The 27716-nt window shown below is 44.4% G+C and overlaps 1 protein-coding gene and 2 pseudogenes across 3 annotated transcripts in view; 1 reads left to right on the top strand and 2 right to left on the bottom strand.

Annotated features, from left to right (window-relative positions):
- Nucleotides 1–4163: 4163 nt before the first annotated feature.
- LOC125921676 (profilin-1-like) lies at nucleotides 4164–7344 on the bottom strand (annotated as a pseudogene).
- Nucleotides 7345–14040: 6696 nt separating this feature from the next.
- LOC125921675 (activated RNA polymerase II transcriptional coactivator p15-like) lies at nucleotides 14041–22711 on the bottom strand (annotated as a pseudogene).
- A 1093-nt stretch (nucleotides 22712–23804) lies between these two features.
- PDCD6IP (programmed cell death 6 interacting protein) overlaps nucleotides 23805–27716 on the top strand; it is a 71078-nt gene continuing 67166 nt past the window's right edge. For 2 of the 3 annotated variants that reach the window (XM_049629054.1, XM_049629053.1), the window contains exon 1: nucleotides 23805–24164. In XM_049629054.1, the coding sequence (XP_049485011.1) occupies nucleotides 23956–24164 (209 nt within the window). In that variant the 5' untranslated portion in view covers nucleotides 23805–23955. The remainder of the gene's footprint in view (nucleotides 24165–27716) is intronic. The other variant, XM_049629055.1, reaches the window with a different exon arrangement.

The raw sequence follows: 27716 nt of genomic DNA, 5'->3' as shown, positions 1-27716 counted from the left end.
TTTATTTCATCATGCTCCTTGACAGTGTACCTGGTCACCCAAGAGTCCTGATGGAGGCATAGCAAGAGATTTTAATTTTTTTCTTGCCTGCTAGCTAACACAACATCCCTTCTGCAGGCCATGGAAAAAGGAGTAATTCTGACTTTCAAGTTTTCTTATTTAAGTAATACATGTTGGGGCGCCTGGGTGGCTCAGTCGGTTGAGCGTCCGACTTCGGCTCAGGTCATGATCTCGCGGTTTGTGAGTTCGAGCCCCGTGTCGGGCTCTGTGCTGACGGCTCAGACCCTGGAACCTGCTTCGGATTCTGTGTCTCCTCCTCTCTCTGCCCCTCCCCTGCTCATGCTCTGTCTCTCTCCATCTGTCAATAATAAATAAACATTAAAGAAATTAAAAAAAAAAAAAGTAATACATGTTGTAGCTTGCCAGAGTCACCATAGTGATTCCTCTGATGGACCAGGGTAAAGTAAACTGGAAAGGATTCACCGTTTTTTTGTTGTTGTTTTGTTTTGTTTTAAAGTAAGCTCTAGGCCCAACATGGGGCTTGAACTCATGGCCCTGAGATCAGGAGTCACGTGCTCTACAGACTGAGCCAGCCAGGTGCCCCAGGATTCACCATTTTTTTTTTTTTAATGCCATTAAGAACATTCGTGATTCGTGGGAAGAGGTCAAAATATCAACATTAACAAAGAGCTTGGAAGAAGTTGATTCTAACCCTCAGGGGTGACTTTGAGGAATTCAAGACTTCAGCGGAGGACATGACTGCAGATGTGGTGGAAACAGCAAAAGAACTAGAATTAGAACTGGAGCCTGAGAGGAACCCTTTTGCACTGCTGGTGGGAATGCAAGCTGGTGGGAATGCAAGCCGGTGGGAATGCAAGCCGGTGGGAATGAAGCTGGTGGGAATGCAAGCTGGTGCAGCCACTCTGGAAAACAGCATGGAAGTTCCTCAAACAGCTAAAAATAGAACTACCCTAGGACCCAGCAATTGTACTACTAGGCATTTATCCAAAGAATACAGGTGTGCTGTTTCGAAGGGACACATGCACCCCCACGTTGATAGCAGCACTATCGACAACAGCCAAAGTATGGCAAGAGCCCAAATGTCTATCGAGGGATGAACGGATAAAGAAGATGTGGTCTATATATACAGTGGAGTGTTACTCGGCAACCAAAAAGGATGAAATCTTGCCATTTGCAACAGCATGGATGGAACTAGAGTGTATTATGCTAAGCGAAATTAGCCAGTCTGAGAAAGACAAATATCATATGACTTCACTCATACGTGGAATTTAAGATACAAAACAGATGAACATTAAGGGAAAGGAAGCAAAAATCACATAAAAACAGGGAGGGGGACAAAACATAAAAGACTCTTAAATACAGAGAATAAACTGAGGGTTGCTGGAGGGGTTTTTGGTGGGGGTATGGGCTAAATGGGCAAGGGGCATTAAGGAAGACACTTGTTGGTAGGGCATATGGGTGGCTCAGTGGGTTAAGCATCCGACTTCGGCTCAGGTGATGATCTTGCAGTTTGTGAGTTCACGTCCCACGTCAGGCTCTGTGCTGACAGCTTGGAGCCTGGAGCCTGCTTCGGATTCTGTGTCTCCCTCTCTGCCTCTCCTCAACTCACACTGTCTCTCTCTCAAGAATAAATAAACTTAAAAAAAATTTTTTTTAATAAAAAAGAAAAGAGGAGGACACTTGTTGGGATGAGCACTGGGTGTTATAGGTAGGGGACGAATCATTGGATTCTACTCCTGAAATCATTATTGCACTACACGCTGACTAACATGGATGTAAATTACAAAAAAAAGAAAAAGAACGAGAAGAAAGAAATGGAGCCTGAAGACAGGACCGACTTCCTGCCTGCAATCTCATGATAAAACCTGAGCCGATGAGGCGTTGCTTCTGATGGATGAGCCAAGAAAGCGGTTTCTCGAGATGGGATCCTCTCGTGGTGAAGATGCCGTGAAGACTGTTGAAATGACAGCAAGGGATTGAGACTATCACAGAGGCTGGGTTGATAAAGCAGTGACAGGGTTTGGGGGGACTGACTCCAGTTTTGAAAGGAGTTCAAAATGGTGGGTAAAATGCTATCAAGCAGCATCCCGTGCTATGGAGAAGTCATTTGTGAAAGGTCGCGGCACACTTCCCTGTTGTCTTAGTTTAAGAAGTTGCCACAGCCTCCCCGGCCTTCGGCGAGCACCACCCCGATCGGTCAGCAGCCATCAGCACTGAGACGGGATCCTCCACCAGCAAAAAGATTGTGACTCACTGGGAACTCAGAGGCTCTGCAGCATTTTTCTTGTTTTTTGGCAATAAAGGTATGTAGACTGTTTCTTTGAATATCATGCTATTGCATAGGCCGCAATATAGCGTAAACAAATCTGTTACATGCACTGGGAAACCATAAATTCTTTTGACTACCTTTACTGTGCTATTTGCTTTATTGCAGTGGTATGGAACAGAACCCACGCCATCTCTAAGGTATGCCTGTAGATAAAACTGTATCTAGTCAGTCCCCAAAGTGAGAACTTACGCCAGCCCAGAAATGACAGAAAATTCGAACAGAATTCCAGCAAACTGATCTGGACACAGAAACCCCAAGCCTGTTAGATTTATGGACCAAAGGAGGAGAGAATTTGATCCTCCAGAAGCAGAAACTGTACATCTTGGGCCCCTTACCGCTGATGTTAAAACTTAACACCTTAGATCATCTGGAGAAAATAATACTAATTTCAAAGGGTTTCACTTGACCAATAGCAACAATGTGGACAGGAAGATGGCCTACACTTCACATATCATACCTTAAAATATCTCCATGGAAAACACCAGGAGGAGTAGTAATATAATAATGAAATTAGGACTATTAACTATTATGACAGGGACAGACACATTCACCGCTACCCGCAGAAGGGACGGAACAGTTTTTAAAAGGCAGTCTGAATGTACTGCAGTCTTATGTACTGTATTTACAGGCCATAGAAACATAGAAGTGACTGATAAGAACAGCTGAGGAAACAAGTCAAGATTCCATTTGTGTACATAAAGATAACAGGCCTCCACCGAATGTAAATAGACCGTGGCAATCACCTTAGACCACACAGACCTGAGGCTACAAGGTGCTACCGTCAGTCAAAACCATTTAGGACTCCACCTTGCGAAACAAATTACGAAAAGACAAACCCAGTAGAAACCCCAGAAACTACTTACGGTGGCAGAGAAATAGAAACAACCGATCTTTTAATGTAAATAGGCCTAAAGAAAAAAGAAACACCTGTCAACCCAGCAATCCATTTACTGTAAATACTAACCCCTTTATAAAGCCAAATCCCACTAACAGATAAGTCACCAATAACCGAAGGAGAGAAAACCCCAGGGGACCCTCAGAGGGACTCAGCAGTCTCTGTCTCCCGGCTAAAGCCAGAAACATCCGTCCATGTTACAGTAACCGTATCAATAGAAAACCCTCTTGTAAATAAAAATACTACTTATACCACTATGCTGCTAGATACGGGGCCCAGGTAACAATGATACAGGATATCCTACTGATTTAGAACATTTTACCAATAAAAATGAAATACCTAAAGGACTGAGAGGTATTTAGTGACAGATTCGATTCCTAACAATTGATGACAGACCCCCCATGAAGGCTAAACGCCTTAGAGGTCCCAATTTAGGAAACATCCTTGGAAAGCATGTAATAGGACATATTTAAATTAAGGAAAAAATTAGTGTGCCTACAATTTCACCATAGAACAACCCGGCTGGCCTGTGAAAAAGCCAGATGGGTCCTATTGGTTTACAGTAGCTTATATGATTTTAAACAAATGCTCTCCCCAAATTGGAGGAGTACCCCCGGATACAGGTGCTATCATAACCAAGATCACCACTGGATCTGGAACTTACTACAGGGTGATATGATAGGAAAAGATAGGATAAATTAGAGAGGGAAGGGATAGGACCTGAGGTCCCGGGTGGGGAAAAACACCTATTTTGGAACAATGCTGGGAGTAGGTCTGAACACAGTAAACCCCCTCAGGCTTAAGGTTCCTCTTCAGAATGTAACAGGCCCCACCTACTCCCCCTGAGGTTTCCCTCAGGAATTTGACAAAAGACCTAAGTGTGGTCTTAGGCCAACTCTCATAATGGAATTGAGCCAATCAGGGATGGACCAGCCAGCACCTCGAGCTACCAGGCCAATAAGGGTAGGACCTGAGAGGGAAGGGGGTGGGGGGTGGTTAAGGGGTGAGGGGTGAGGGGTGGGCTACCCAAAACCTTATAAAACATGGACCCTTGCTTAATGTCCTGGGCATTCAAAAGAGCTTTCCTACTATTCTTGCTTTTTTTAAAAAAAAATTTTTTTTTTGTTAATGTTTATTCATTTTTGAGAGATGGAGGGAGACAGAGCATGAGTGGGGGAGTGGCAGAGAGAGAGGCAGACACAGAATCCAAAGCAGGCTCTAGGCTCCGAGCTGTCAGCACAGAGCCCGATGCGGGGCTTGAACTCACGAACTGTGAGATCATGACCTGAGCTGAAGTCTGACACCCAACCAACTGAGCCACCCAGGCGCCCCTATTCTTACTTTCTAATCTTACACCCTAATAAACTTCTGCCTGCTGCTCATTTTATGTCCACCTTTTCATTCTTCGAAGGAGCGAGACAATGAATCCCAAGTATCATGGCAAAAATGATCCTGCAACAGTGATAGACTTCTCTGACATGCTGTTTGCTGTTGTAGTTGATGAGAAGAGCCAACCCATGACTAATCACATGGGAAGGCAGACAACGTGGGTTTACGAGGTTGCCTCAAGGACACCTTAACGGCCCAGTAATAAGCCACAATTTCTAACACGACATCCTACGGTTCTCCTAAAAATAGAACACACACACACACACACACCAATATTTCCTATTTGATGATATTCCTATTTATGGTGATGACTTGGAAGAACAGACTAGGGTCAAAACCGTTAATTGAATTTCTTACGGTAGCAAGATGGACCATCGAGCCAGGTAGGTACAAGGACCCCCCACTAGAGTAAAATTTCTGGGTATAATTTAGTCCTCTGAAGGCAGAAAAATATCAGTCCCGTCATAGGCCCAAATGATAGGAACATTTGGATATTGGAAACAGCACACACTATATATGAGGGTAATATTAGAACACAGTTATGAAAAAACTAGGAAAGGTAGGGTATTTAGGGGAATATTCAAGAGCCGGACTTGCTTTTCAAATGATAGCATTTGAAAAATGCTATCACACCTTTAATACACCGGCCCCAGCTAACGAGGATTCTAAACATCCACTGGAGTGCCTATACTCTTACTTGGGGGCGGGGGGGGGAGGGGGGGGGGGGAGGGGGGGGGAGGGGGGGGTTGGAGAGGAGGGAGAGAGAGAGAGAGAGAGAGAGAGAGAGAGAGAGATTCTCTCTGGGATTCTAGACATTCTTATCCACTGGATAATGCCTCAAGTAAGTAAACAAACTTAAAACAGTATGTGTGGGAAAATCCCATTTTGTTTGTGTTTTTTTGTTAGTAGGATCTTTTTTTTTTTTTAATTTTTTTTTTTTTAACGTTTATTTTTGAGATGGAGAGAGACAGAGCATGAACAGGGGAGGGGCAGAGAGAGAGGGAGACACAGAATCTGAAACAGGCTCCAGGCTCTGAGCTGTCAGCACAGAGCCTGACGCGGGGCTCGAACTCACGGAGTGTGAGATCATGACCTGAGCTGAAGTCAGACGCTTAACCGACCAAGCCACCCAGGCGCCCCAAGGATCTTTTTTATTCAGGAAAAACAAAACAAAACAGTTTTCCAACCACACGGAGGAGGGGTATGGGTAGAGGGAGGTGTCCGTCCATCCAGCCCCAGCCCCCAGCTCATGTGGGGTAATGGCCCCCCAAATAAAAACGGTGCGTGTGTATGGGAAGGAGAGGGGTGAAAAAGCAGTAGGGAGAGGTGGGGGAAGAAGACGGACGGACGAGGTCAGTACCGGGAATGCTGCCGGGTGGGAGGCCATTTCGTAACATTTCTTGTCGATCGTACCACCCTGGACACCCTTGCCCCTCAGCAGGATGGGCGTCTTGGAAGTCACGTGACAGTGGTGTTGAAATTGGAGTTGTGCAGGTGCTCCTGGTATGAAAACCCACGGGAAATCCCCTGTCCTGCAGCAGCGAGTCCAGATTGAAAGAACATTTCTGGCTCCCGGGTGTCAGCCTATTCACGAAAGAACCGGACTGGTCCTGGCCGACCGGGACACCAGTCTCAGCTGGCATGATGTTGACGGATGTTTGGTTTTCCCAGGACGGTGGCCCAGACCGAGGGCGACTCCTCATAGCCCACGATGGCCTTGTCCTGACTGGTGCCGCCTGCGGTGAGGTCGTGGATGTGGGTGTTCACCCACCTTGGTGCTGCTGCTGGGGCCCCCCGGGCGGGGCTCTCGCTGGGCTGGGGGGCTCCGGCTGGCAGCGGGGGGGAGGCTCAGAGTTAGGGACTGCCCTACCTCTACAGACCGGCTCTGCTCATTGAGCCACAGCCCTCGCACCGCCCCTGAAATCCCATTTTTGTATGTAATAAGCCGCTCAGCAAGGTAGAATTTTGTTTTAATTAGTAGAGAAACTACCATTTAAAATTAATAGCCGTGGGGCACCTGGCTGGCTCAGTCAGAAGAGCCTGCAACTTGTGATCTCTGGGTTGTGGGTTCGAGCCCCTCTATGTTTTGTGCAGGGACTACTAAAAACAATAAATACGTAAACTTGAAACACAAACGGACAGCTGCATCTCTGTTAGTCGGGGTCTCCCACTACTCCTTTGTTCTGGAAGGGGGATTCCTTTCAATTAGGTGGAGTCAGGGAAGCAGGGGAAAGGTGGAGCTGGCACCCTGGGGGGTGGTCGAGGCTGCTCCTCTTGTCCTGTTCTTCGGTACAAGAGTTTGCTGGGAGAAGGTTTGCAAAGTTTCCCGAAGGCTTCTGGAGGCTTCTGGGAGGTGTTCAATGTGACACTTTATACGTTGTGAAAGGATCCCCACCTTCTGTCGCTTTTGTGTCAGTGTGAGAACACCTAAGTTGTCTCAGCAGATTTCAACTACGTAATACGGAAGTTTAAACCATAGGCATCATGCCGTCGCTACATCCTCGGACCTTGTTCCTCTCGTAAGGGAAAGTTTGTGCCCTTTGCCAAGCTGCCCTTATCTCCCCCCTTCCCAGCCTCTGGCAGCCACTATTCTACTATGTTTCTACGAGTTTTGCTTTTTAATTCTTTTCCTGAGTCCACACATAAGTGGTACAATGGAGTGTTTGTCCTCCTCTGTCTGGTTTATTTCACTTAGGGTAATGCCGTCCATGTTCACTCATGTTGTTGCATATGGCAGGGTTACCTTCTTTTTATGGCTGAATATATACACACACACACATATATATATATATATATTATTTTATAAATATAAAATATACATAGAAAAAGGTATTTATAAACATTATAGGCATAAGATACTAGACACTTAGGTTGTTTCCATACCATGCTGCGGTGACTATTGGGGTACAGATACCTCTTTGAGCTGATGATTTTGTTACTTCGCATACATGCCCAAAAGTAGGATTGCTGGGTCACAGGGTAGTTCTATTTCTAACTTCTTGCTGAAACTTCGTTTGGTTTTCCAGAGTGGCTGTACCAGTCTACACCTCCAACGAATGTGCAAGGGTTGCCTTTTCTCCACATCCTTCTAGCATTTAGTATTTCTCGTCTTTTTGACAATAGCTGTTCTAACAGGTATGGGACGATATCTCACTGTAGTTTTGATTTGCATTTCCCTGATGATTAGTGAGCATCTTAACATGTACCCATTGGCCATTTGTATGTTTTCTTTGGGAAAATGTCTATTCAGGTCTTCTGCCTGTTTTTTTTTTTTTTTTTTTTTTATTGAGTTATCTGTTTTGCTTGTTTGTTTTTGCCATTGAGTTGATGAGTTCCTTATATATTTTGATACTAGCCCTTATTGGACATATGGTTTGTAAATATTTTCTCCCATTCCAAAGGTTGCCTTTTAGTTTTGTTGATGGTTTCTTATTCTGTGCTTTTTAGTTTGATATAGTCTCACTTCTTTATTTTTGCTTCTGTTGCCTTTGCTCTTGGTGTCCTGTCCAAAAAATGATCACCAAGACCAATATCAAGGAGCTTATCTCCTATGTTTTCTTCTAAGAGTTTTATGGTTCCCAGTCTTTTTTTTTTTTTTAACATTTATTTATTTTTGAGACAGAGCATAAACGGGGGAGGGTCAGAGAGAGAGGGAGACACAGAATCCGAAGCAGGCTCCAGGCTCTGAGCCATCAGCACAGAGCCCGACGTAGGGCTCGAACCCACGAACTGTGAGATCATGACCTGAGCCGAAGTCGGACGCCCAACCGACTGAGCCACCCAGGCGTCCCCTATGGTTTCCGGTCATAAATTCAAGTCTTTAATCCGTTTTGAGTTGATGTTTTGGTATAGTCTAAGATAGGGATCTAGTTTCATTCTTTTGCAGGTGGATATATGATTTTCCCAACACCATTTATTGATGGGACTATCCTTTCCTCATTGTATATTCTTGGCTCCTTTGTCAAAAATTAATTGACCAAATGCAAACAGATTTATTTCTGTGCTCTCTATTATGTTCCATTGATCTATGTATCTGGTATTTATGCCAATACCACACGGATTTGATTGCTATAATTTTGTAATATAGCTTTAAATCAGAAACAGTGATGCCTCCAGGGCGCCTGGGTGGCTCAGTTGGTTAAGCTACTGACTCTTGATTTCAGCTCAGGTCATGATCTCATGGTCTGGAGATCAAGACCCTGTAACTGGGCACGGAGGTGGAGCTTTCTAAGGATTCTCTCTCTCCCTCCCCCTATCTCTCTTAAAAGAAAAGAAAAGAGGGGCGCCTGGGTGGCTCAGTCGGTTGAGCGTCCAGCTTCAACTCAGGTCATGATCTCACAGTTTGTGGGTTTGAGCCCCACATTGGGCTCTGTGCTGACAGCTTAGAGCCTGGAGCCTGCTTTGAATTCTGTGTCTCCCTCTCTTTCTGCTCCTCCCCCACTCATGCTCTGTCTCTCTGTCTCCTTCAAAAATAAATAAAAACATTTAAAAAAAAGAAAAAGAAAAGAGAAAGAAAGAAACAAAAAGAAAGCCTCCAGCTTTGTTCATTCTCCAGATTTTGGGGGCTATTTGGAGTCTTTTGTAGTTTCATATGAATTTTAGGATTATTTTTTCTATTTCTGTAAAAAATGCCATTGGAATTTTGATAGATTGCATTAAATCTATAGATGGCTCTGGGCATTATGGATATTTTAATGATACAACTCTTCTAATCCGTGAACACAGGCTAGCTTTACATTCTTGCATGTCTTCTTTACTGTCTTTCATCGGTGTTTTATAGTTTTGAGTGTGTAGCTTTTTCATCTCCTTGGTTAAATTTATTCCTAAGTATTTTATTATTTTTGATACTATTGTAAATGAGATTGCTTTCTTAATTTCTCTCCAATAGTTCCAATAGTGTATAGGAATGCAATTGATTTTTATACATTTTGTATCTTGCAACTTTATTAAATTGTCCATGTTTCATTCTTTTTTTATTATTTTTTTTAATGTTTATTCATTTTTTGATAGAGAGAGACAGAGCGTGAGTGGGGGGGGGGGTGGGCAGAGACAGAGGGAGACACAGAATCCAAAGCAGGCTCCAGGCTCCGAGCTGTCAGCACAGAGCCCCACGGGGGGTTCCAACTCACAAACTGTGAGATCGTGACCTGAGCCGAAGTTGGACGCTTAACCGACTGAGCCACCCAGGCGCCCCTCCATGTTTCATTCTTAAAGCCAACTATAAGCAAGGCTAATCCTTTGGGTTCTCTTCCTGAGCCTACCATGGAAGGACAGAAACATACAGTACATATGATGTACTGTGTATACCTGTTAAATACATATGTAGTAGAACCTATAGTGTATATATATATATATATACACACACACACACACACTATATATATATATACACTATGAGCACTTACAAGTCAATAAGAAATGAGTAACCCAATAGAAAAATGGCAAAAGGCTAAAAACAAGCAGCTAACAGAAACAACAGAAATAACTAACACTTAAAAAGAGTTTTTATTTCATTCATAAACAATTTATTAAAACATGATGATTAAAAACATAGAGAGATGCTACTTTTCATCTAACAGGTTAATAAAGAGCAGGATAAAATTGTCAAGACTGCTAAAAATTCATGAATGTTTTCCAACTATTTTTTGTTTATATATTATTTAATTTAAGGTGGATTCATTTGTAGGTAATACAAAACCCAACTCAAACAGGTTCAAAAAACGGGGATTTGCTGGGTGGTGGACTGGATCCCAGAGACAGGACGGGCTTCAGCTCTGGTTTGATTCAGCAGCGCCGTGACGTCATCGGTTTCTTTAGAATTCTCCTCTCTGACTTCTGGCATGTCAGTTTCATCCAAAGGCTGATTCCCCATCAAGGTCCCAAGATGGTTACCAAAAACTCCCCAAGTACGGTCGACACGTGCATTCTTTATGCCATCGGGCAACTTTGAAAACCTTTCTACAGGGAGTTCTCCTTGATCGGCAAATCCTTAATTCACCAATACGGAGTCCAGAAATTCTGTTTCCCAGCCTCCCTCGCAGCTCTGCCGATGCCCTTCCAGACATTCACGTGCAACTTAGTGACACGAGGCTGCAAGAACCATGCAGAAATCCTCCAGGTAAGGGTGGAAGCACTAGCTGCACAGGCTACGGTTGCAGAGGCTCGGGGGGGTGGACCCTAGGGCCCAGCACCCCTTGCCAGTGTGGTACTTGTGCTCAGTGGGCCAGCAGTTTCTCCAAAACTCTGGAACGGTTATGCAGTAGGATGTAGTCTGCTGTATCCCCCTGAAGCCTGATTCTCGGGCCTTCCCAGAGACTCTCTCAACTCCCTGAAATCCGTTAACAAATTCCTTTTCTGTTTAAACTACCCACAGTTCATTTCTACTGTGCAAGAGGAAGAACTCTGACATACAGAGAAATGTTCCCTCATCACGTCTGGGGAAAGGAAGGTCAGAAATTCTCTCGAAGGAGCAAGATGTGGGGCACCCGGCTGGCCGAGTTGGTTAAGTGTCCAATTCTGGCTTAGGTCATCATCTGGCGGTTCCTGTGTTAGGCTGCCAGGTGGGGCTCTGCCATGTGGGGCTGGCTGCACGGAGCCTGCTTCAGATTCTCTGTCTCCCTCTCTCCGCCCTCCCCTGCTTGCACTCTCTCTTTCAAAACTAAATAAACATTAAAAAAAAAAAAAAGAGCAAAATGTTTCCTTCTCTGATGCCTCTGGCAAACCTTTTTTCTCAAAAGCCAGAATTGTGTTTTGTTTTGTTTTTTTCCCTGGATTACTGGGGCTCGAGGATGGGATTGCACTTATGATGTAAGGCTCAAGCCACGTATCTATCCCTTAAGGCTTAAGACGAAGGACAAAGAGAGACGAGTGAGAACAGCCAGGTGACGATCGGAATATTAAAGAAGGATGGAAAAGTGAAGGCATATGGGAGGGAGGCGGGCCTTGAGGTCTACCAGAAAAAGCTGATCTTAAACCCCTTAGTTGTATCCGTACCCGGCTCTTCGCACATATATTCCTCTTGGGTGCTCCCCTCTCTGCATGAACACTTGTCATGTTGCTGGTCACCGCTTGGCACTTCCGGAAACAGTCACCAGGACAGAATGCAGCTTCCTCTTTCTGTGGTCCGAAGAGGTGTGAGTGAGGGGCCAGTTCCTTGTTTCCTCAATCTCCCTTTGGTAAGAATTGGGGCAACGGAAAGAATGACAATGCCTTTCTCCTTAGTTTAATGGAAAAGTCCTTATGAAATTCAATGCTCATTGTTGTACTCTATTTCCCGATTCTTGTCCCCTATTTTTAGGCACCCACCTCTCTCAACAATGCTTCTTTCTCTCCTCTCAAAGCCGGTCTTCGTTCGTTCTTTGAAACAGCCCACCCCTTCCGACGGATTGGACTGTATTCCCAGCAGTGTCCTCACAATTCGGAGCCTGTTGTGAACAGTACCTTTCCCAAGAGTGAATCTCACCCTTGGTACTACTGACATTTTAGGCTGGGTCGGTTTTGGCTGTGGGGCCCAGTACTGTGCATGTAGGTAGCATCACTGGCTTCTACTCTCCCCTCCGGATGCCAGCAGCATCCCTCCCCCGTCATCCTCCGCCCCCTCGAGTTGTTAAAACCCAAAACGTCCCAGACACTGCTGAATGTTCTCGGGGGGACAGAATTACTTCTCCCTGAGAACTATACACAAATGCCCTGGGGAGTAAGAGCAGTAAAGTCCTCTCATAGTCCGAGTGACCGTGGGGAACTGGGACTAGCCAGGCCCCACACAAACTACAAAGCGGGTGAAAGAACTCACTTCTGGGACTTGTGGATGAGTCACTTTGTTCTCTTAAAGGTGCTGGAGGTTACTGTTGAATCATCAACTCCCAAAGACGAATATTAATTTTCATAGAGTACAGCCTGACATCGAAGTGGAGTATACTTTTTCATCTGCCCTAGAATTTGCAATGCCACGTCGCTTTTTTTTTTTTAAATTGTTTTAACGTTTATTTATTTTTGAGACAGAGAGAGACAGAGCATGAACGGGGGAGGGTCAGAGAGAGAGGGAGACACAGAATCTGAAACAGGCTCCAGGCTCCGAGCTGTCAGCACAGAGCCGGACGCGGGGCTTGAACTCACTGACCGCGAGATCACGACCTGAGCCAAAGTCGGCTGGTTAATCGACTGAGCCACCCAGGCGCCCCAAGGCCACACCTCTCTTAATGAGGCATTCCACATTATTACTTTTAATCGACCTACCTTGCTTCCAAATGTATCTTCTTCGGATCATTCCTGGGCAAAATTCCTTTTAATTCCCTTAGATTTGGCCCAAAGAGTCGAAATTACTTGGAAATTTAATCGTGTAGGTTTTTTTTTTTTTTTTTGATGGTGGTTGTTATTTGGCGTATGGTACATATGTATTTGGCACATGAATTTTAGGTTGTCTTATACACAGTTATTAAAAACTTTTAATTGTAGCCTTTATTTATTTTTTTTTCTGGAAAACGTCATCCTTTAGTATGATGAAGTGTCCTCCATTGTGTTTAAATCTTTTTGGCTTGCATCGTCTGACATCAAGATAACCACCTTTGCATTCTTATTGTTTCATTTGTCTTGTGTATCTTTGTCTGGTCTTATTTATCCTTTCTGAATCACTTCGTTTAAGTGTATCGCTTCTAGGTGACTTTTGAGGCATCATAAACCATACCAGAACTTAGTGGCTTAAATCAAGAGCCATTCAGCTCATAATTCTGTTGTTTGGTTGGCGCGTGTCATCTGGGCTGGCTCGGCTAATCTCTGCTGGGCTTGCTCATGTGTTTGAGGTCAGCAAGGGGGCTGGCCGGTGGCTGGATTCTCTGAGATAGCTTTGCTCACACGTCTAACAGCTAGCTGGTTGTCGGCTAGGCCTGGGAGAGTGACTGGGCCATGTGTCTTTCATAATCCAGCAGGCTAAACTGCACACTCAGAAGTCACAGGGTTTCAAGTGTAGCACGACGGGACCAGCCCTGATGACCGAAGGGTCACTTGCATTCCAACTGCTGATGCCCACTGGCCAAAGCAATTCACAGCAACAACCCAGACTTAAGGGCTGGAGTAAAAGACTCCACGGCTTGATGGGAAAGATTTCGCACACGGCAAAGTCACAGATGAAGGGAGGGTAAGAATTTGTGGCCAATTTTATCATCTATCATATCTAGGTTTTCCTTTGCGAGTCAACATAAAAGTCTTCTCCTTTCAATGGTTGATTTAAACCCAATTACATTTATGATTGTTATGTTCAATCTCAATTTTGTCACACTTTTCAGTGCTTTACTTGTTAAGTGTATCATTATTTTTACTGTTTTTCCCCATTTGGCCTATTTGCTCTTTTTAATTTTCTTCCTCCTTCCTTCCTTCCTTCCTTCCTTCCTTCCTTCCTTCCTTTTCTTTCTTTTTCTTTCTTTCTTTCTTTTCTTTTCTCTTTTCTTTCTTTCCTTTCTTCCTTCCTTTTCTTTCCTTTTTCTTTCTTTCCTTTTCTTTTCTTCCTTCCTTTTCTTTCCTTTTTCTTTCTTTCTTTCCTTTCTTCTTCCTTCCTTCCTTCCTCTCTCTCTCTCTCTCTCTCTCTCTCTCTCTCTCTTTCTTTGAGAGACAGAATCTTAAGCAGGCTCCACATCCAGCCTGGGACCTGCTGTGGGGCTTGATCTCATACCATGCATGCAATCATGACTTGAGCAGAAATCAACAGTTGGATGCCCAAATGGCTAAGCCACCCAAGTGCCCCTTCTTTTGGTGTTTATGCATATATTTTACCTTATTTATTTATTTTGTATTACTTGATTTTATTTTACACTAGGTAGTGGGCACAAAGCAATCCTCTTAATAAAGTTGACAATTAGCTTCACTCAGAACATTTTTCATAATGCACATTAAAAAAAAAGTATTCATCTAACAAATTGTTCTGCAATCCAAATATACAATAGCTTGGAAAACAACATTTAGAAAACAAAAGCCAATGTAAAAAGACAGATGAAAACAACTAGAGCAGTACAGGTTTTATACGGCTCTGATCTTACAGTTTCCTTGCTGCATCGTCAATGTCAGAAATCTGTTCCTTCAGCTGGCTCCATTGCTCAGGATTTAAAGAAATACCTTTTCTTCCTGGTTTCATTTCACCTTCCGGATCCACCCAATATTCTCTAACATCAATTAGGACTTTCCCTTTAAAGTCTGGAACACTGACATACCTCGTTTTCCCAATCTGAAACTAGTTATCATCTCTGCTGCTGCTCTGCTTAGAGGATGACAGGGCTCTTCACGTCTCACCAGTCTTTGGCTTTACAGGTTTTTCTGGAGTAACTTGCTTTTCTGCTTTAACTTTCTGTCAACCTCACTATCAGAATCAGTGCCAGAAAAGCTTGCAGAAACAAGTTCCTTTGGTTTAGGTATCGCCCCGCTCTTGCAGCCGAACAGCCTTCTGCTCGCTTGCTTGTAAGTCTCTTTTAGGTAAGCTTTAGATCAGCATGGAGCCCAACGTGGGGGTTTGGGGGTTGAGCTCACGACCCTGAGATCAAGATCTGAGATCACGACCCTGAGATCAAGTGTGTATACACACTTGAAGGTTTACCTTTTTACTAATGCCTTTTTCTTAATTATTTGGTCTCCTTTTTCCTTACTTCCTTCTGCTATTTGGTTTGTCAGGTTTAAATGACATTTGATGGTATCATTTAAATATTTTTTGATTTCCATCACCCACTCACCAGATTACGTATTCTACTTTTCCTTTCTGATATTTGCAATGTACTATGAAATAGGTCCAAAAACTAAGATAGATTAATGGACAGATGGACAGAGGGATGATTAGATAGATGTGTGATAAAGACAGATACATGTCATAATAAGATGTTAATGTTAGAATCTTGTGGTGGATATGTAGGTGTTCTCTTTAAAATTCTATACTGTTTGGGGCGCCTGGGTGGCTCAGTCGGTTGAGCGTCTGACTTCGGCTCAGGTCATGATCTCACAGTCCGTGAGTTCGAGCCCCGCGTTGGGCTCTGTGCTGACAGCTCAGAGCCTGGAGCCTGCACCGGATTCTGTGTCTCCCTCTCTCTCTGACCCTCCCCCATTCATGCTCTGTCTCTGTCTCAAAATAAATAAACATTAAAAACAAATAAATAGGGGCGCCTGGGTGGCTCAGTCGGTTAAGCATCCGACTTCGGCTCAGGTCACAATCTCACTGTCCGTGGGTTCAAGCCCCGCGTCGGGCTCTGTGCTGACTGCTCAGAGCCTGGAGCCTGTTTCAGATTCTGTGTCTCCCTCTCCCTCTGACCCTCCCCTGTTCATGCTCTGTCTCTCTCTGTCTCAAAAATAAATAAACGTTAAAAAAAAAAATTAAAAAAAAATAAATAAAATTCTATACTGTTTAAAAATTTAAAAATTAAAGCGTAGGGGTAAAAGAACCTAGGAGCCAGCCTGATGGTGTTTCCATTGGCCAAATCATTTTTTTTTTCTGTACCAGTAATAATTTATTTTTTTATTTTTTATTTTTTTCAATATATGAAGTTTATTGTCAAATTGGTTTCCATACAACACTCAGTGCTCCTCCCAAAAGGTGCCCTCCTCAATACCCATCACCCACCCTCCCCTCCCTCCCACTCCCCCTCAACCCTCAGTTTGTTCTCAGTTTTTTTTTTTTTAATTTTTTTTTTTTAACGTTTATTTATTTTTGAGACAGAGAGAGACAGAGCATGAACCGGGGAGGAGCAGAGAGAGAGGGAGACACAGAATCGGAAGCAGGCTCCAGGCTCTGGGCCATCAGCCCAGAGCCCGACGCGGGGCTCGAACTCACGGACCGTGAGATCGTGACCTGAGCTGAAGTCGGACGCTTAACCGACTGAGCCACCCAGGTGCCCCTGTTCTCAGTTTTTAAGAGTCTCTTATACTTTGGCTCTCTCCCACTCTAATCTCCTTTTTCCATTGGCCAAATCTTAAACAAAATACAGTATCAAAATACATAATGATAGGAATAGAATAGATTATAATCTATGAGTCCATGATAATATGAACAAATTTATAACTGAATGAATAAGTAAATAAATGGGAAAAAAAAAGAAAACTCTCCTGTAAACTTACTTACAGAATAATGCCAACTAATAAATATGGGAGGAATGAGGGATAAGAAAATTTCCATTTTGCAATCATCATAGCAATAATAGGTTCAGGGAAGAATCATCAAAGCAAGAAAAAAAATCAGTGGAAAAATGTTTGAGGAGGAACAATATATTTATACAGTCTCAAAGTATAGTCCCACAAATTACTTGTTAATTACAAAGAGAAAATGACTTTTCCAGGAAGAAAAATGGTGGACATCACCTTCAAAAATTAGCATTTAGGGGTACCTGGCTGGCTCAGTCGGTAGAGCGTGCAAGTCTTGATCTTGGGGTTGTTAAGTTTGAGCCCCATGTTGGGTGTAGAGATTTCTTACGAATAAAATCTTAAACAAATTAGGGTTTATTACGACTGTAAAATTTGTTAATAGCATACAAAGCTATGCACTATGATGTATTTCCTTACTTGCTCAGTCTTTTTTCTTAGAGTATCACTGCCATTCTTTTCTTCTTCCTGATATACTTTTTTCTGAAAGCTCCATCATATCAGGTATTGTATCTAATCCCACCAATCTTTCTTTCTTTTTTTTTTCTCTTTGGGAACTTCCTTCTGGAGGCCTTCATCCTCCTGCTTCAATCTGGCCTGGCTACTCTTTAGGTCTGTTGCACCACTGCCCTTTTAGGCCTTCCCTTAACTGTTCTCTTCTTATAAGCCATCCTCTGTGAGAGTAGAATTAAGACCTCTGTAAATATATACAATGCATTGATCGATTGGCTGCAGAATGCTCTTGATTTAAATTTTGCTTGGCATACAGTAGGAACTCAGAGATACTTGCTGAATGACTTAGTAGGATCATCCAAACGTTACAAATGCTTTGTATCATGAAATTTACAGGTTTGTTTTTTAACACATGGTCATAAATATTAAATAAGCAAAGACAAGAGAAATTACGCATACTTTGCGTATATGCATAATTTTCTTACAAGGAACTCAAGTTTGTTTATATGAAGAGGTCCCAGTAACACTTACTGATTGCTCTCTGAATCTGAAACAGAGCTAATGAACGCTGCAGGGAACAGATGAGACACACATTCTTGTGTAGCTGTAAAAGCAAATTCACAGCAAAAGTCAGGGTGACGGGGTGATGGCGTTCCTTGCTCAAGTTGAAATGCTTAAACAAAGATTGGATTTTAGTGAAAGTAGGAGTCTTGAAACATGCCCTCAGTGTTCAGATACTCATAATTTTCAGCTTTCCCAAAATACTTACTTCTATTCATTTTTTTCAAAATAATTCTGATACTTTATCCTTAGAAGTTATCTTACCCTTACTCTCGTCTAGGAGAGACACTAGTGGCAAGGGGCAGTAGTTATTTAAATAGCTGTGAATGGTATCAGAGAACTGGCAACTGATGGAAACACGAACAGCAGTATTTGGGATGAGAGAGAGGGCTTACCTAGGGAGTAACTGGAGATAAAAGGTTTAATAGTTTCCCTATTTCTCTTTAAAAATTTTGCTGCTATGTGGACAAAATTTACATACCCATATGTGACACATGAGTAATTTTCTTTTTTTGCATACGTGTTGCATTTTTTGGAAAGTTAAATATGCAAACAGATTAAAGAGACAAATATTCTCTATTACATGTTGCAAAAAAACCAGTGCTCCTGCCCCACGCCATTTTCTGCTTTCCATTCCTTACACAGGAGACGTAAGGTGACATCCTTGCTGCTCTTGATTTCATCTGTTTGTTTCTACTTCTCTCCTATCCTTGAGGCCCCTGTCCCTTACCTACGCAACACTCTAGAGTGTGGAGTAAGGAAGTAATGACATCTCGTTTACCTTCTGCCCTTTTCCCTCTCACTCTTCCTCTCAGCCCCCAAAGGGCTTCTCTTTCTTGCAGTGCACGAACTTTCCTTACACCAAACCCTTGTCCTATTTACTCTTTCATTCATTCATTGTAAACACTCTCTTTTGTGGCCTTATGGGCTTGGTTTATATCAGCCTCTTTCCTCCCAAACAAAGCTGGACTCCTCCCAAAATAACAAGTGCTTACTTTCAGGCTATTGTCTCAATATGGACTTCAAAAACTCCTTATTTTGAAATTCGAACCTGTTTTCATCGGGTTTGCTCCTTCCAAAGATGCAAGTATTTCCACTGGTTCAATCGGTGGGGTGACGATGGGCCCATCAGAACTATAGATTATCAGGGAGAAAAATATACTGATTAAAATCCCCCCAAAACATTACACTGAGGCTACTATACTCTAATAATGCATTTTATGGAGTTTCATTACACAGATGGAATATCAATGTTGCCACTAGCAAGTTCGGAAGCAGTGAAACTCATCCTTGGAATGCATCACCGGTGCTCCTTAACATCCAGCCCTCCCTTCCTTCCTGGGCACCAAGAAGACTATCCTTCCCAGTCCCACTGCATTTTGATGGGGCCAGGTGAGAGGCCAGTGAAATGTGAGTGGAAGTGACGGCTGAGGCAGTGAAAAACTGCTGTGTGATGCCGTAGATTTCCTCTTCCCCTCTGAAAGTGGTGTCTCATGTTGAGATAATTGAGTTACAAGATCAAAGTAGTCTGGATCACTAAGACGCTTCTTGGAGGACAGCGACCCTGGAGAGTTTACGATGTTAAGATACTGAGATTCTGGAATTGTTTTTCAGTGTTTACAAAGCAACTTTATTGATGTGTGAACATGCTTGACAGAATATGAAGAAAAGAAAAAAATAATGAGATACAAAATTGCACACACAGAGACATGAGAATTATCCAAAGAAAATATATGTGCAGAGAAGGAAGTGCAAAGAATTTTGCTTAAAGAAAACATCCAGCTTGTGGAATCGCAGCGTTTTATTTTACATGTGATTCTTCAAATGTGCCAAATTTTCTAGAGAAGGCATGTTATGCTCTGAAGACAGAAAAGAGAAATGTTTTGAAATGACACTAGAAGAGCAGGGGGGAGGAGGAGGAAAAGAAATGGATGAAAGCTGGAAAAGAGGAATGGAGGAGTATACTGGAAAGGGAGAAATTCAGGCCACTTCCCCGAACACTGCACTCACCGCAGGCTCTGTGCCAGGCACAGCACAGGCCCCGTGGCAAACAGAAAATAAGAGTATGAGGACCACCACCACCCCTGGAGCTTTGGTCTGGGGAGAGGCTGGGAAATAGCAGCCTTCCGAGTACCTATGCTGTGTGCCCGAGCCAAAGGGAAATCGGGGGCTGTGGGGAGGTGGGGTGTAGGGAGATGCAGGAAGGCTTCCTGTAGGAGGCAACTTGAGCTGTCTTGAATGAGCTCTAGAAGATCGCCTGGTACAGGGAGGATGATGAGAAGGAGTGAACGAGAGGAGACAGACATCCCCGAGGAGGCTAGTTGTTGAATTTTGTCACAAGAGACAGTTATGAAATTCGTTATTATCAGAACACAAGCATATGCCATCCTTCCTTGGCCACTGGCCTACTGCTTAATTAATGATTCTTGCCTAACTAACTACGCTGGCTTATTATCAAATTAATGAGGGTACCTCTTATTGAGAAAGGTTGTCATTTTGATAGTAGAAATCTAAATTTTTTTTTTACAAGCCGTGAAACTTTAATTTACTCATTCAAAAATATTTACTGAGTGCCTACCACGTGCCTAGTGCTGGATATAACAGTACTTAAAAAACAAAACAAAACATTTTTGCCCTTACAGAGCTTATATTCTAGTGGGGAAGTCAGACAAATATTAAATCAACAGCAACAAAAATACTTGCTAGTTAGGTAAGTGTTTTGAAGGAAATAAACAATGGCTGAGTTAGACAGTAATAAGGGGGGAGTAATGGGGAGGAGACATTTCAACCTACACATGAAGAAAGTGGGGAGGAAGTTGTAAGTCATATGAGGAAAGACAGATCTTAGTGATTTTGAGAACTGAAATAAGACCAATGTGACCGGGCAGTAATAAATGAGGAACAAGTGGCAACATATGAAGTTGAAGAGATATGCAGAAATAGATCATGCTGTGGTAAGGAGTTTAGATTTTATTCTAAGTTCCATCAGACAGGATCGCCTTATCTTCCCTTGACCAATGCTGCGCAGTTAACTACATCTGTGTTCATTTCCCACCTGCCTCAACAAATGATTTATCCCACATCTTTCTGATGGTTAATCCCCCCCTTCCACCCTCCGTGTTATGGTTGCCCTTTCCTCTCCTCTTTTCATGCACTTTGCTTCTCGGGCTCTTCTGAATCCCCAGTGCATCAGTTCTGTGACCCAACCTATAGGATAATCTATCATCTTCAGTCTTAAAAATACACCTAATCTGATACTATCCTTCCTAATTGATAGCTTCTGACCTATTTCTATTTCTTCGTGTTCCTTTATAGTCCCAAGGTTTTAAAAATCAGCTGACTGCTGATTCCCAAACAAGACCTCTCCCACAAGCTCTAATCCCATATACCCAGTTGCCAATTTATTGACTCCACTTGAACGGCTGGGTACAAACACTCCCGATCCCCTCCCCCATCAGTGGATTATACATCAGTTCTCCTTGTATCAGTAAATGATTCTACCGACCACTCAGAAGTTCAGGCACCAAAACCAGGTGTCATCCTTGATCACTCCCTTCTCTTCACCTTCCTATCCTGTTTATCAGTAAATTCTTCAATTTGTAACTCAAAAACACATCAACTTAGCTCATTCCTGCTAATGTTACCTTTCGTGATCTCGTTTGGATTTCTGAAACCATCTCATGATTTACTTCTCTGCTTTCACCTTGCCTTTCTTTAATGCATTGTCTACATAGCAAAGTGCTTGTTTTATTTTAACCTAGAATCTTTTACTAAAAAGATGAAAATTGTAGGGGCGCCTGGGTGACCTTTGGCTCAGGTCATGATCTCACGGTTTGTGGGTTCTAGCCCCTTATCGGGCTCTGTGCTGACAGCTCGGAGCCAGGAACCTGTTTCTGATTCTGCCTCTTTCTGCCCGTCCCCCATTTGTGCTCTGTCTCTTCCTGCCTCTCAAAAATAAATAAATGTTAAAAAACAATAAATGAAAATTGTGGTAAAATAAACTTTTATAACAAAAGTAGTATGTACGATGGGCAAAACCCATAAATATAGAGAGCTGATGGGGGGGATGGGGAAAATGGGTGAAGGGCCATGGGAGGAGAGGAGACATAGGCTTCCAGTTATGGAATGAATAAGTCACAGGGATAAAAGGTACAGCATAGGGGACAGAGTCAACGGTATGATCATCGCACTGTATGGTGACAAGCTAGCGACACTTGTGGTGAGCACAGCATAATTTGCAGACTTGTCAAAATCACTATATTGTACACCTGAAACGAATGTAACATTGTGTGTAAGCTATACTCCAATATAAAAATTAATTTAAAAAACTTCGCAAAACTCAACCATTATAAAAAAAGGTACACAGGGGCGCCTGGATGGCGCAGTCGGTTAAGCGTCCGACTTCAGCCAGGTCACGATCTCGCGGTCCGTGAGTTCGAGCCCCGCATCAGGCTCTGGGCTGATGGCTCGGAGCCTGGAGCCTGTTTCTGATTCTGTGTCTCCCTCTCTCTCTGCCCCTCCCCCGTTCATGCTCTGTCTCTCTCTGTCCCCAAAATAAATAAAAAACGATGAAAAAAAAATTAAAAAAAAAAAGGTACACAATAAAGAAAATAAAAATATACATTTCTACTTCTAAAGATTAAACTGCTAAAACCTTCCAGCATAATCCTAGATATTTTTTGTAGTACACAAATACACATATATGCATTTTGTAACCAAAGTGAGATACCGTAACATACATACTGTTCCGTGACTTGCTCTTTTCAGTTAATAATCTCCATCTTTCCATGGCAATACATTTGCATCTTATATTCAGTCCCTCGATATCGAAATTTCTTCAACCGTCCTGAAAATGCATTTTATAGGGAGCCTCTTCGTACTAGGATTCAATCTGCTCTTATGTACCCTAAATTTTTTTGTTTTTTCATACAGCAGTGGCTTTTTTCATAACGATCCATCGTTGAAGAGATGGAGCCGGTTGTCCTGCAGAATATTCCACCTCTTGGATGTTTGGTTACTTCCTATGGATCATTTCGTTTGCTCCCGTATCCCCTGTATTTCTAATAAGCTGTTTGTTAGGTGCAAAGCCTTGATAGACTCAAGTTACACATTTTTGCCTGGAATATATCATAGATGATATTGTATACTTCATGCTACATCCCATCAAGAGATACGACATCAGATTGATGCACAGGGTGGCCTTTTTAAAACGTAAACTGTATCATGTCGATATCGCCTAAATCCCACTTATGGCTTCCTTGGCATTTATTCTATAATACAAATTCTGTAACTTGGCCTACAAGGTTCTGAATGACTGATGCTTGCTTACTCTTCTAACTTTATTTTATCCCATTCCCTGTGTGGTTTTTAAGTTTTTGCCACCGTTTACTTCAACTTCCCGAACAAGGGAAGTGTTTGCTTCCTGGGGACTTGGCACTTGCAACCCCATCGGTCTGCGAGATTCTCCTTTGCCACTCTTCCCCTCTTCTAATGTCAAGCATCATCTCAAAGTGCAGGTCGTTTTCAGTTGACCCCAGAGAAGCCTACTCTGATCGTCTTGTTTAAATCAGGTTCTTCCAAGGGACCCTAATACCCTACGCTCCAAGCACCCTGTTTTTCCTACCATACTCTGGACACTTTGTACACCTTAGTTTCTGTGTCCTTACCTGCCTGTAAGTTGCATTGCACCGTGGCAGGGACCTTGCCTATAAGGCTCACTGTGCCCTCAGTCCTGGTGTATAGCAATGCGTGGCGTGAACTACCATAGGTCACAACAACCCCGAGGCTGCAACGTCTCGGACAGGTCGCCGCAAACTCTCGTAGGGGCCAGTAACAACACTTCACCGACAAGTTGCTCGAGTGGAGGCATCGTGGCTTTTCCGTCAAGGCGCCGCAAGCAGCGCGCTGGAAGGAGAAGCTTCCCCTTGAGAAAGAAAAATCCAGCCCCCCGCGGAGACGCCCCGGTCCCGGGCCCGCGGCTCCGCGGCTCCGCCGCCCCGCCCGCCTCACGTGACTGCGGGCGGCGCGCCCCAGTGCGCCTGCGCGGGAGCTCCCGGAAGTGGCCGGACCCACAGCTCGGGCGGAGAGCCCGTCCGTCGGTTCGTCGGTTCGCCGGTCCGCCAGCCGGGTCGTCCGCGCGCCTCGGCCCTCGTCGGCGTCCCGCGCGGCCTGTGCGGCCCGAACCGCGGCCGAGGTGCCCGCCATGGCGACGTTCATCTCGGTCCAGCTGAAGAAGACCTCGGAGGTGGACCTGGCCAAGCCGCTGGTGAAGTTCATCCAGCAGACGTACCCGAGCGGCGGCGAGGAGCAGGCCCAGTACTGCCGCGCGGCGGAGGAGCTCAGCAAGCTGCGCCGCGCCGCGCTCGGCCGCCCGCTGGACAAGCACGAGGGCGCTCTCGAGACGCTCCTGAGGTGGGCCCGGGGGCGGGCGGTGGGGGGGGTGGTCCGCGGCCCGCCGCCCCCGCGTCCCCCTCCGCCCGTGCGGGGCCCCTCCCCCGCCCGCACGGCCCCGGCCCGGCCGCCGCGCCCAGGCTGGGCCGGGCGCGTAGGTGTGGCCCGCATTCCTCCTCGGTGAGCTGGAAGCGGCCCCGCGGGCCGCCGCTCGCCCTGCCCTCCCGTCCGGCCCGCCCGCCCGCGCCGGCCCCGGCCCCGGCCCCGGCTCTGCTGGGACTCGGGCCATCGGATGCCCGGCGCGAACGGGGTTGCCCGCGCGCCGCGCGCTCTCGCCGCATTTTCCCACGAGTAATTGCCCCCACTTTTTGGGGGGTCTCCGAGACACCGCCCTTCCCCCCATTTTTGCGTCGCCGCGCAACTTTCCGGGCCGGGTTAGGATTTCCTAACCGTAGTCGTTTGAGGGAAGTGGGAGAATTGGGACACTGGGACGGACGTCTAGGACTGACCGCGTTATTGTCACTCGGCCTGAGCCACCTTTTTGAGTTCGTTATAATCGCACGGCGGAGAATTCCCAGCGTTAGGAGCTGCAGTTATTTGAAATTAAACTCGAGAGGTTGTTGAAAATCAGTTTTTTTTTTTCTTCCCCGAGCAGGTAGGCGCCCAAGGGAGTGAATTTGTTATGCTAACAAATGCTTGTGCAGCTCATGCTGTATTTAATGAGGGTTCCGTTTGCGGTACTTTTTCGGATCGGATGACAACGTTTTCATGTAACTTAGCGGTTCAAAATGTTCTTTTGCCTACCTTTGAACAGCCTCGTTTCTTACGTGGAACATATTCTACTTGTCTCTCCGGACAGACAGAGCTGTATTAGGATGCAAGGAGAAGCCCTGGTTAAACTAGTTTATTTATTTGTTCTGGTATCTGAAAAGTGTAGGGATAGTGCTTCTTTAGGTTTAAGAACCACTTAAGCCTAAAGAATCTTGCACCCATGATGATTCCCTTTTAGGTGAATTTTGTTTCTGTATTGGGAGACATGCCCCCCGCCCCCCCAGCTCTACTGTGATTACAGTGGTCCGTAATACATAAATAAGAGAGTGCTTTTATCCTTCTCTCTGGCGAAGTCCATGGCAGGCCTCTGATTGGGTTGGCTCTTGCCCACTTATGAGTGGAAATGTACTAATTTGCTTGCCCTTGTGAGTCACTCTCTGCTATAACTTTTCCATCCCACATGGATCAAAGTGGTAGTAATAGGGACTGGGGGAGGGCTGGTTCCTCCAAGGGAGGATACTGAATAGATTGCCCAGAGAGATTAGGACCCTTTGGTGTCCTTTTTTTGTTTGTTTGTTTTTGTTTATTTTGAGTGAGCACAAGTTGGGGAGGAAGAGAGAGAGAGAGACAGAGAGACAGAGAGAGAATCCCAAGCAGGCTCTGCACTGTCAGTGGCAGAGCCAGATGCGGGGCTCAAAGTTAGGAACGGTGAGATCATGACCCCAGCCGCAACGTAGAATTGGATGCTTATCTGACTGAGCCACCCAGTGGCTCAGTATCATTTTTAAAGATAGGACTGTCGGGTTGCCAAGATCATTAGTTTGAGACTTAGTATGAGCTTTTTGTTAAGGTAACCTAGGAATTCTTAGTCATTGTTTTTAGAACGAACTTAAAAAAAAATGCAAAGTGAGTTTTTAAAAAAGGCATTTGTTTTGAGAGGCGGAGGAGGGGCAGAGAGGGAGAGAGAGAATCCCAAGCAGGCTCTGTGCTGTCAGATCAGAGCCTGAATTCAGGGCTTGATCTCCTCCCACACTGTGAAATCATTACCTGGGTGGAAACCAAGAGTTAGGTGCTTAACTGACTGAGCCACTCAGGTTCCCCTCCAAAGTGATTTTTATGTAGACCAGAATAGTATTTAGTGAGGATTTTCCATTAGTAGTATTAAGAAAGCAAGGGATGTGGTGTAACAAACACTGTGATAACAGACTTGTTAAATAGATTGTTTGGTCCCAGCTCTTAAGGAGCTTAGAGCTTTCAGAGGCAATTGGTGCACAATTTCAAGACTAACAGACAAGAGGGGGGGCCTGGGTGGCTCAGTCAGTTAAGCATCCAACTGTTGATTTCAGTTCAGGTCATGGTCTCATGATTTCTGAGTTGAAGCCCTGCATCGGGCTCCTCACAGACAGAGCAGATGCTTGGGATTCTCTCTCTCTCCCTCTCTCTCTGCCCCTCCCCTGTTTCTACTCTCTTTTTCAAAAAAACTTAAAAAAGACTAACATACAAGAGGGAGTAGTGGATAGTGGTTGTGATAGAGTTCTGCTGTGAACTTTTAAAACGTCATTCATTTGTTCAATCCTTATTTTTTTAGGCATAAATGTGAGAACTATTCCTAGGTACTAAGGTCGTTGCAGAGATCGTGTCTTTGAAACTAACCGTGTTTCATCAATCATCTCTATAGTATTCTCTCCTAGCCCTTTCATTCAACAACTATATTTTTTTCACTTGCCCTTCTAGTGCGCTGGGATAGGCTAATAGATATATACTACAGTCTATTAAATTTTATGATGCAGGTGTATATAAAAGTTCCTTGGGTATATATGCTGTAAAAATCAAACAGTTGTGACATGTTCGTTCAATCAAGCAAGCAGAATATCTTTATTTTAAAAAAAAATGTTATTATTATTTTTAAGTAGGCTCCACACTCAACATGGGGCTTGAACTCATGACCCCGAGATCAAGACTCACATGCTCTACCAACTGAGCCGGCCAGGTGTCCCTGGAATATCTTACTTTGTTTGTTTTTAAAGTTCTTCTATTTTGGTAGAGACAGCGCAAGTGGGGGAGGGGGCAGAGGTCAAGGGAGAGAGAGCATCCCAAGCAGGCTCCGTGCTGCCTGTGCAGAGCCCAACGTGGAGCTCAAACTCAGGAACCTCGAGGGGGAGGAGGGAAACTTCAGATCTCAGTGTGTGTGTCTTTTTGTGGCAGTCAGTTTTTTTCTTTTAAAGAGAGAAAGCTTCCGGTCTCCTTCCATGAAAAAGCCTGGTTGTCAGCTTTCTGAAATTTGACCAAGGGGAAACGGAGGTTGGGGATTTCAGCAGTCATACATGCAGTCTTTTATGTCATCTGGTTTAGGGTGACACCTGTATTAGGCTTGGATTCAGCTGCATGTAGTAGATCCCAAGTTATCAGTTCAATTATGATTTTCTTCCTGTGAAGAGTCGGTAGATAGGTAGTTCTGGTCATCCGAGGCTGGTGTAGTGCTTCTGTGAAGTTCATCAGGCTCCGGCGGCGTCTGGCCGTCTGCTCTGTAAAGCCTAGAGTCTTCGTTCTCAAGGCCCAGATAGGAGTCATACCCAAGTTTCAGGTCGTAGGAAAGACGGGAGAAAGGCAGAGGGCTCAGTTTCCAGAATATTTCCTGGAAGCTGCCCCCTAGCACCTTGCTCATGTTACTGGCTTTTAGCGTGTGTCCACGTCACAGAAGGGTAGGATAGAAAAAGGAAGCTTTATTAAGGGCAGCCACATACCCAGCTGAAATGTGGGGTTCTGTTAGTAAGGAAGGAGGAGACAGAGTGATGCAGGCAT

Source organism: Panthera uncia, chromosome C2 (assembly GCF_023721935.1).
Source record: "Panthera uncia isolate 11264 chromosome C2, Puncia_PCG_1.0, whole genome shotgun sequence".
Taxonomy (NCBI): Eukaryota; Metazoa; Chordata; class Mammalia; order Carnivora; family Felidae; genus Panthera; species Panthera uncia.
The sequence above is the reverse complement of the archived record's forward strand: the minus strand, read 5'-3'. Positions and strand labels throughout refer to the sequence as shown.